Source organism: Leptopilina heterotoma, unplaced genomic scaffold, assembly GCF_015476425.1.
Source record: "Leptopilina heterotoma isolate Lh14 unplaced genomic scaffold, ASM1547642v1 Lhet_38, whole genome shotgun sequence".
In the NCBI taxonomy this organism is placed as follows: domain Eukaryota; kingdom Metazoa; phylum Arthropoda; class Insecta; order Hymenoptera; family Figitidae; genus Leptopilina; species Leptopilina heterotoma.
In genome coordinates this window covers 364,778-376,211 of record NW_025111054.1, presented here as the reverse complement: position 1 = coordinate 376,211, position 11,434 = coordinate 364,778, and the positions used below count along the sequence as shown (strand labels likewise).

Below are 11,434 nucleotides of genomic sequence, written 5' to 3'. Positions count from 1 at the left end.
CAAAATTACAATTCTGACAAGTTAAAGTTCTACGAAAACGTGTTTCTTATAAATTGATATTCTGTCAAATTGAATTTCTTGCAAATATAAAATCGATCGAATCGACATTCTGCCAAATTATATTTCTTATTAATATATATTCTGTACAATTCGCACTGTAACTTTTGAACAATATGTTTTTATTAAATTCAAACATTTAATAATTATTTAATCTTTTTATTCAGTGAATATATATTTATTCTCCATCATATTTCAATTAAATGTCAATTCTGATATTTTACGTTTCGATCTATTAAAATGTAGGTAAAGTGGAAATTCCAAAAATAAAAATTGCAATAATTTCAAATTGTGGAAAAAAAGAATTAGTTTAAAATAATATTCTCCATATGCAGAATATATCAAATGATTATTCCCTACTTTTGAATTTCATTCAATATACAATTTAGGTTATTGAGGATTCGCGTATCTGGTCATTTCTAAATTGTAAATTCGGCATAATGAGCATTCGAACTTATGTTTTTGGTACAGAGGGTAGCACCCCACCTTCATTGTCATGTAAAGAACATTTCGATCCCTGATATCATTTCAGTTTATTGTTTTCGTCGTTTTCGTATCGGTTTACGTTTGTTATTTGATTCAAATCAAATTTAGTTTATTATCATTTATTATTTTCCAACTATTCAAAAAATTCCTTCTATTAATTGTCATTTTAAGTGTTTCCTTTCGTTGTCAATGTCAAGTGTTCTAATAAATAAAATACAATTATTTATCCAATCTAATCGCTTATCTTCGATTCCACAATAAAAAAAATACCTGTCGAAACGTGTTTTCCATGTCAATTGAAAAAACACAAAAAGTGTATCTTAGCTACGTTTGATCTTTACAAATATTTAACTACTATGTTAAAATAAATTCCCCTGTATAATTTTTATTTTTTTTGAAAGAAAATAATGGATAGACGAAAATATCAAAATCAGTTTAATAGGTTAGGTTTAAAACCATTAACAACAACAACAACCGGCAAAAATGATGAATTGAGTGGAAGCAGTGGAAGTGAAATTTTAAGAAAAACAAGTGCATCGTCAAGTTTTCGTCCAGTTTTGCCTTCTGGTAATAGTAAAAGAAAAGAATTGGCCGATAATGATAATAATTCCTCGCAACTTTCAATTATGTTGAGTTCGGCTTCAGCAAAAAAGAAAAGATCCGATCCATCGCAGGAAAATTTGGGAAATCATGAATTGAGTCTTAGAAATAGACCACCAAGTTCATTATCAGACACTTGTTCACAAAGTTCGAGTAAAACATCTGTAATGAGTAAATTTATGAGTATGAGTAAAAAGAATCCCGAAAAGCCGATCACTTCTTTTTCAAATTTTGCGAGTATTATAAGTGAAGATAGAAGGTAAGTTTCTCTTTTTTTATACTTTACTTTCACTTTATTCATTTTTTTCTATTATTGTATATAATAAACTTGATAATTTTTATTCTAAAATACTGTAATTACTGCAAAAAAAAAATCTCACTTTTTTCAATTTTGACACCTTTTTCCCCTTTTTTGGTGATTTATCCCCTTTTTCCAATCAAAAGTAAACAGAGTAATCACAGGTCAAGGAATTCAGGGAAAAATTAGAGATTTTTATTAAAAGAGAACTGGAAAAATTTAAATTTTTAGAATTTATAAGAAAAATTATGTACTAATGTGAAACTTTTACAACATTTAAGTACTCAGACAACGGCCACACCACGATGAAAAAACCAGTTCTCGTCAGTACCTTTCTAACTATTGAAGGGATAAGTTGTACCTTGGAGCAGGTAGAGCCAGCTCACCGATCCCAAGTTTTCAAAAATTCTAAAATACGAAATTTAAAATAACCCGCCATCACGGCGGCCCATAGGCCGAGTTTCGCGCCCGCGCGAATGATAACAGCCGATATACCGCGTAATTCAAATTCAAAAAGTGATAGTGATAAAATAAAAAATACTGACAGTGAAAAGTGGAGTAAAATCTATCATAAATCAGTGAGTGAAAATGGACCAACATTTTTCTTACAAAATACTATCATGGTGAAAAATGAAGCAATGCCAAAACCACCTAAAAAAGAATCAAAAGCAACGACACTAAAGGCGCAAAAAATAACCCCGAAGAAGACGGAGACTCAGAAACCGTATGTTAAACCAAACATTAGCCCAGATAAAAAATCATCACTTGATTCCTCTGCAAAAGATTCTCTGATAGTACCAATCAATGCAGCAAAAATGACGAATAACACGCAAATATCAAGTCAAGAATATCAGGAGATGTTTAACAACAATATAACCCAACAAAAAATTATTGATGAATTATTACAAACAATTCATCAACAATCTCAAAGAATAGAAAAATTGGAAAAAATGCAGAACAAAAACTTCAACACTGAAATGGAAACAGATGTGGGACAAATAAAATCAGCCAACGATCCAGTGACGGGTTTTCCTCAACCTCATAAAAATCAAGAAAGTGAAAAAAATGGAAATAAAAATTCCCCATCATCCTCAACCAAGGCCACTGCGACCAGCAACAATAAGCAGATCAACAACCCTCAGGACAATACATCCAATAAACCAATTTCGACCAGCAGCAGCAAGGATTCATCAGCAGGTAAACCACCACCGATCATTATCTACGGACAAGATCAGACAACAACGGTAAGCCTCATAAAAGAACATTTAAAAACAGACAAATTTCACATCAAAAGAATAAACAAAGATAAACACTCTTTATACACAGAAAACATTGTAGATTTCAAAAATGCCAAAGTACAACTCGAAGCTACGAGTTCAAAATTCTTTACCTACACAATAAAAGACGAAAAAATAAAATCCTTTCTCTTGAAAGGTTTAGATTCAAGTACAGATCCCGCGGACATACTTGAAAATCTTAAACAATTTGAATCAGAAAATATTCAATTTTTTAAAGTTACTAGATTCACAACTCCTAGATCTCAAAAAGAAAATAAAATCTTACCCTTGTTTTTAGTACAATTGACTCCAAACAGTCAGACAAACTTGCTTCATAAAATTAAATATGTTAACTACCAAACTATCAGGTGGGAAAAATTGAAAAAGAGAGATAGCATACAGTGTAAAAAGTGTCAAAGATTGGGGCACGTAGCTTCGAATTGTAACTTAGATTATAGATGCGTAAAATGCAGCGAAAATCATGAACCGGGTAATTGTAAACTACCGGAGCCCACGAATGCAATAGAAAGAGAAAAAGTATATTGTGTATCATGTAAAAAATATGGTCATCCAGCTTCTTATAGGGGATGTGAAAAACAAATAGAATTAAAACAAAGAATGCATGAGAAATTGGAAACAATTAGAAAAAATAGGATTGCAAAAGATAGAATGTACAACAATTTTACAACAAAAGAAACAAGCTTCTCAAACATCTTACAAAAAAAAAACACTTCACAACACAGAAAATAACTACCCACATATAGAACAACAAATAAACAATAAACAACATACATTAAATAATGCACAAAACCTACAAGAAACCTTAAACAACTTAACAAAACAGATACTTCAAATTACACAATTAGTAGAAAAAAATAGCAAAAGAATAGACGATTTATTTGAACTACTAACTGATTCTAATTCTGTTCAAAATGGATAGTAAATTAAATCCTAACCTAAAAAATACTATTACTGTCAAAAATTTAAAAATAATATCAATAAACGTCAATTCAATTGTAACAAATGAAAGGCGAAATAATCTTTTAAACTTCATAAAAAAACATAATCCAGATATAATTACTTTAAGTGAAACAAAACTAAATCCTATACATAAACTAGATTTCCAAAATTTCACTTTAATTAGAAGAGATAGACCAAATACAATATTAGGCGGAGGAGTTGCAATACTCATAAGAAAAGACCTTAAATTTAAACAAATAATTCTATCGGAAATAGAACAGTTTCAGAACTTAGAAACTGTTATCATAAAAATCCCTTTACCAAACAATCAAAGGCTTTTTGTCATATCTGCTTACGCTGCATACGGAAACAGATTAAATTTTAATCAAGAAATTGATAAATTATTTCAAATTCTCAATTTAGACGATCCTGACAACTTTTTTATAATGACAGGTGACTTAAATGCTAAACACACTAGTTGGTTAAATGAAAATTTCAACACAAGAGGAACTTTTTTACGAAAATGGATAGATGACAATGAAATAAATTATAAACTAAAATTATACACTCCAAGTCTCCCCTCCTTCCCCCGAGGAAATTCATATCTTGACTTAGGAATATTAGACTCCAGACTTAAGGTACAAAAATACAATAACACAGACAAACTTGAAACTTTACAATATGACAGCGATCACAACGCAATTCTATTGAATGTTTCTTACAACACACAAATAGATTTTATTTTAGAAAAAGCTACACATAACCACAATTTTAATTATAGACGAGCAAATTGGGAAAAATTTGAAAATAATTTAGACCGAATTTCTGACATTAGAATACCATCCAATAAAATCTATCAAATGATGAAATTGATAATTATTTAAAGGATATTAATGAATGTATAACAATAGCAATGAGTAACTCATTACCAAAAATTAAAAGTAAAAACTCTATGGAAATTTACCAAACACCCGTTATAAAAAGAATTCAAAAAGCAAAAAGTAAAATAATAACACAAATAAATATTATCTATAGAAATTTTCAAAATCAGAATAAAATAAGAGAATTAAACTCTCTAAAAAACAAACTAATAGCATTAAAAGCTCTCCTCAAACAAGAATTCATTAAATCCATAAATAATTATTGGTCAGAAAAAATAAAAAATATTCCTGCAAACGATCCAAAAAACATGTTTCCTCAAGTGAATAAATTATTCAGAACCAAAGGTAAAGTTGCCATACCCCAACTTAAAATTGATAATCAAAATGCAACCCTACTACTAGAGTCGGGAATACCTGCACAAAACTTACCAATTGACAACAATAACAAATACATAATTTCCAATAATAAAGATAAACTCAAAATAATCGGTACACACTTTAAAAATACACACACAAAATTTTCCAACTACGGAAGAGAAGGACTAAATAAAATCATTAAACAAAAAATTACCACTTTAGAACAAGAAATTGAAAATGATAAAATAAATAATAACTCAATAGTTAACTTTGATAATAACTTGAAAGCAAATGACATTCAGTTACTTGACGAAAAACTTCCAAATTATTTTACATCAGGATACAAATTATCAAAAATTTTTAGAAACTTAAATAATAAAAAATCATCAGGCATTGATGGAATTCCTAATATTGTATTAAAGCATTTAACACCAAAAATAATAGAGAATTATTGCATTCTTTTCAATAATATACTTAACAACAGTCATTTTCCAACTGACTGGAAAAAGTCAAAAATTATTCCTATCCCCAAGAAAGGAAAAAACAGTATACAACCGAGTGACTTTAGACCTATAAGCCTTCTTCCCAATATAAGTAAAGTTTTCGAAAAAATTGTTAAAGACCCTTTAATACAAATATGTAGAGAGAAAAACATTATCCCTGAACAACAATATGGCTTTAGACACAAGCACTCCACAATCCATGCTATTAACAAATTAACGTCAGACATTTCTCAAGCTCTTAACAATAAAAAATGTGTAGGAGCTTGTTTAATTGATCTTGAAAAGGCCTTTGACACTGTTTGGACAGATGGATTAATATTTAAGTTATTAAAAAATTCTTTCCCTAAACATCTAATAAAATTATTAAAAAATATGATAACAAACAAAAGTTTTATAGTAACGGACGGTACCACAACATTAAATAAAGAGTTCTTAGTTAAAAACGGTTTACAACAAGGAACAGTTCTATCTCCGATATTATTTAACATCTTTATTTACGAAATACTAAAAATGTATGACATAAATATAGATGAAAACAAAAAAGGTATCGCATTTGCAGACGATATGATAATATACGTCGTTGGAAAAAAAGTCTCAGAAATACAAGAAACATTACAACAACTTTTTGAAAATGTACAATATTACCTTTACACGTGGAAATTAAAAGTTAACGTCTCCAAATGCGAAACTATTTTGTTTAGAGGTCCCCTCTCCGAAGCCAATCGAAACGTAAAAAAATGCTGGAAAAACTTTCAAATAAAAGAAAGAAAAGATGATGGCGAACCAGTGCCTAATAAGAAAATTGTAAAATATTTAGGACTAAACATAGACCAAACACTCTACTTTATAAAACACATAGACACACAAATAGAACATGCAAAACAAGTTTTCAATAAATTAAGAAGATTAATGTATAGTAAACATTTAAATTATAAAATAAAAATCAACTGTTACATGTTATTCATAAGACCCATATTACTATATGCATGTCCTATTTGGTACAATTTAAGTGCATCCATTGTAGAAAGAATAAGAGTATTCGAAAGAAAATGCCTAAGAGTATGTCTAGGAAAATATAGATCAGCTGAGTCGAATTTCCAAAAATACATATCGAGTAAAGTTATTTACAACCTAGCTAATATTAATAAAATTGACACACAAATAATTAAAATAACAAGGAATTATTTTGCGAGTATAAGAAATGTAACTGACAATAGCTTAATTTATTCTATGTACTATCCAAATGACAACTATTTTGAAAACGTAATAAAAACCAATTTTGTCCCTCCAGAAGCGTTTCCTTACCTGGACAAAAATGGTTATATACAGGACACCCACGGTGCCCCAGTAATATACCATTACAAAAGAAATGCTAGGAAGAAATCGTTTCTGTACGACAAACACTTAGACACTACTATACCAAATGATGAATGGCGATATACCACTTTCATCACAAACAAGGAAATTAAAGACAAACACAGACAAAACATCAAAAAATATTTTTGGTTAGACGAATAGCTAAATTAAAATCCCATTCTTAAAATCAAAAACAAAAAATTAAATTTATAACTATTAAGATATTGTAAATAGTTATTATTCTAAGTAAAACTGTAAATAAGAATTAGAAACAATATAAATCTACCCTTATACTTCTAATTATTGTAAATATTATCCATTATGTAAAATATGTATTAACTATTAGCCAACCAATTATATTAATTGTATCTTATTAAAAGAAAATCATCGATTAACATTGTAAATATTCTTAGTTCATAAATTAGTTTAATTATTTATCTCATTTTTTTCTTATTCATTGTTATTGTTAAATTTAATTATTATAATATAGTTTATTCAGGTTATTTTCTTTCATTATTATCCATAAAATAAAAACAAAAATAGCGAAATGATCAGTTTTCTTAAGCCCTTTCTGATCGATAAAAAGCAAATTGAATATTTCTCCTGGGAATTAGAAAAAATATCTTTAATATAGAATAAAAATATTAACTAATATATGCATTCGTGGGCATAAAATATTGTACGCGACTTCGAGAGCTTTGTATTAGCCAGTAAGTCCTTTATAATAATGTAAAAATGATTTCATCGTTTATTGTGAAACCTTGTATTATTATTAATTTTGGCAATAAATAAACAATTACAAATGCAAAAAAAAAAAATGCAAACCAGTTCTCGTCCGATCACTGAAGTTAAGCATCTTTGGGCGCGGTTAGTACTTGGATGGGTGACCGCTTGGGAATACCGCGTGCTGTTGGCTTTTTTTTTTTTTTAATAAAATAATTATAATAAATAAACTTTATGAGGGAAATTAATAAATCAAATTTTACAATTTTAATTGAATTCCTCGGACGAGTTCAAATATTTTTAAATATTTCCATAAATTTCAATTATTTCACTTAAAATTTTAATAAATTCTATAATTTTAAAATTCTTTGCAGGAATTAAATTATTTTTAATCCAATTTCAAATCAAATTACACGAAAGAATTTAATTATTTTCAAAAATTTTCAAAAAATTCAATTTCAACAAGAATTTAAAATTCTCTAAAAATAATTCAATTATTCTGAAAATATTTTTAAAAAATTCTATATAAAAATTAAATTACTTTGAATGCAATTTTTAAATATATTCGTAAAAAAAAAATTGAAAGAATTCAATTATTTTAAAAAAAAATAATAAAATTCTTGTGATGAATTCAATTATTTTGAATCTTTTTAATTTTAATAAAATTCTTTAAAGAAATTCAATTATTTTCGAATCAACTTTAATTAAATTTCTCGAAAAAATTTCATTAGCAAATTTTTTGTCAAGATTTTCTGTCAGAATTCAATTATTTTGAATACATTAATTTTAAAATTGAAAATATTTGAAAAGAAAAATTATAAAAATTTTTTATGTGAATTTTACCTCTTTTATTTGCCGAGGAAAAGAAAAAAAAATATTCAGGACATTCTTTTAATCTAGAATGTTTTAAAAAAATTGTTTACTTCTTTTCGGTTTATGAAAAAAAAATTATTTTCGACGCTAATTTCAGAGATCTATAAATAAATCAAATTTTTACCTTTTTAAAAAATTTAATTTTTGCAATAATTTAGAAAATAAATTAATTTAAAAAAAATTTTTCACAATCCAGTATTCTGATTAGTAAAAATAATATATTTAATACTTTTTGTTTGCTTATTTTCAGTCAAGTTTGTCCAAAGACGCCAGTAAAGATTGCAAGTCAAAAACCTACAGTATCTTCAGTCAGTCCAAATACCTCTGAATTTGAGAGGCAATTGGCGAAAAGCGATGAAGAAATATCACCATTGAGACCCATTGAGCCAGTAATAGAAGAAAGTAATAATTCAGCGAGAAAACGATTAGCACGCGAACTCGTAACACCATCAAAGAGCGGTGGCAGTGAATCGGATAAAAGTATGTTCAGCAGTGGTTCTTCCTCGGCGAAAAAACGAGGTAGATTATCTCTAGGTTCTCCCCGTGAAAAAAATAATAAGGACAATGAGGCGAATTCAGTGAAACGGAGATTACTCGAAAACAATGATGATGACGATGATGATGACGATATCATTATTCCAATGAAAGGGGACATTTTCTCCTCCACAAGGTTTTTATTTTATTTCATTTTTTTCTAATTTTTTTCCAGTAACCAAAAACTGAAGAATTTCAATATATTTTTTTTGTTAATTCAGAAATGAAGAAGTGAACAAAGTGAGTAGTTTATTTTCGCCCGAACGACCAACGAGAAACGAAAATGAATTTCTACAACCAGGACCAGTACAATCGAAAAATAAATTTATTGCATTTTTGAACGATGCACGAGTGACATTGGTGAAGGGCGATTCACCCCATCAGATAAGTAAGAAGATTATTGTCTACTAAAATTTTCTATTGTCCACTAGAAAATTACTGTTATTTTTAAACTATAACTAAAATCGAGTAATTTTTAAATTGAGGAGCAAGTTTTCTAAACTTGATAAATCTACAGGGTAGATAATCTACCTGGCAACCTGAAAAACCTGGAAATGTCAGGGAATTTTATAAACCTTGAAAAAATTGAAAATTTTCTTTAATTCAATTTTAAAAGAGTTGCCTTCACAATTTTTCTCAGCAATAATTCAATTATTTTCATAAATAATCAAATGTTTTTTACAGAGATTCAATTATTTTCATAAATAAAAAAAAACGTTATAGATTTACAATTAATTTCATAAATAATATAACTCATCGCAGAATTTCAATTATTTTATTTATTTTTAATACAATTTTAATGAAATTTCTCGAAAAATGTAATTATTCGTAAAAATTTTCATAAAATTCATCAAAGAAAATAAGAAATTCAATTATTTTAAAAAGCCTTCCTATAATTTATTTATTAGAATTTTAAGCATTATTGTCAATATATTTTTAATTAAATTTCTTGAAAGAATTTAATTCTTTTCAAAAATTTTAATGCAATTTTTTTTTACAATTCAATTTATTTTTAAAATCATGTTAATAATATTCTTCGTAGAAATTTCATTAATTTCTATATAATTTATCAAAATTCAATTATTTTCAATATCTACTATTTCAATGAAATTTCACAAAAGAATTCAATTATTTAAAAAGAAATTTTAATAAAATTCAATTATTTTCAAAAATTCTCCTCATTTCAATTATTTTTTATTCTAAAAAAATTTTCCAAAATAAATGAATTATTTTAACAATTTTTTGATAAAATTCTAAGCAAACCTTTTATTACTTTTATAAATAACAAAATAATATTTCACAGCAATTCAATTATTTACAAATTTTTCATAAATTTCTTTGCAATAATTCCATTATTTTCAGAAAATATTCCATTTATTTTCACACAGATTGAATTATTTTTTTTAAATATTAAAGAACTTTTTTAAAAATAATTAAATAATAATAAATTTATGGAAGATGTTTATAGTTAAAAACACGAAAAAAATTCAATTTTGTAAAAGTTAGAAATTATTGCAAAAATTCAATTATTTTCAAGAGTTTTAATAAAATTCTATTTAAGAATTTAATTATTTTCAGAAAAAATTGAATTGTCAATTTACTGAAATTCTTTGAATTCTTGTAAAGTATTTATCAAAAAAATTTGAAAATAATTGAATTCATTTCAAGAATTTTATCAACATTTTTTCAAATAATTGAATTTCATTCGAGAAATTGTAATTAAAATTGAATTGAAAATAATTTATTAATTCTTGGCAAGATATTTATTAAAATTCTTTAAAATAATTGAATTTTTTATAAAGAATAAGAAAGAAAAACGAAGTCATTCAGACAAAAATTCGTTTAATGTTACTCCAACGTTTCGAAATCCATAGATTTCGTGTTTTAAAGAATTTATTTCAATTTTCTTGGAAATAAAGGAGTTTTTTTTAATAATAATTTTTACTAAAAATTTTCAAAATAATTGATTTTTAAGAAAAATTTCTTTAAACCTTTTAAAATAATCATGTTTATTATTAATTGTAATTAACGATTTTCTTATTAAATTATTTTTAAATTATTCATAGAAAATTAAATTCTTTTTAAACAATTTTATTAGTGTTTTTGTAAATAATTACATTTTTTTTTTTTTTGAAGAATTTCATTAAATATCTGAAAATAATTGAATTTCTCAGAAGAATTTTATTATTTACAAAAATAATTGAATTCTTGCCAAGAATTATACAATTTATAAAAATAATTCAATTGTTTCGAACAATTTTTTATCAGAATTGTTGAAAATAATTTAATTTTTATTAAAACTTTTGAAAATAATTGAACTTAAATAATATTTTTAAAAATAATTGTATTCTTTCGAGAAATTTTATTAAAATCATTGAATTCTTTCGAAATATTTTATTATTTATGAAAATAATTGAAGGAGGATTTTACAATTCACAAGAATAATTAAATTGCTTCGAAGGATTTTATCTGAATTTTTGAAGAAATTTTATTAAAAGTATTCTTCGCAAAAATTAAATTTTGTTTAAA

The 11,434-nt window shown here is 26.1% G+C and overlaps 1 protein-coding gene across 1 annotated transcript in view; it reads left to right on the top strand.

Moving 5' to 3' along the window:
* The first annotated feature begins 579 nt into the window (after window positions 1–579).
* LOC122505847 (Fanconi anemia group D2 protein homolog) overlaps window positions 580–11,434 on the top strand; it is a 34,603-nt gene continuing 23,748 nt past the window's right edge. The window contains exons 1-3 of the mRNA XM_043617702.1: window positions 580–1,402; window positions 8,622–9,041; window positions 9,127–9,293. Of these exons, the coding sequence (XP_043473637.1) occupies window positions 951–1,402; window positions 8,622–9,041; window positions 9,127–9,293 (1,039 nt within the window). The 5' untranslated portion in view covers window positions 580–950. The remainder of the gene's footprint in view (window positions 1,403–8,621; window positions 9,042–9,126; window positions 9,294–11,434) is intronic.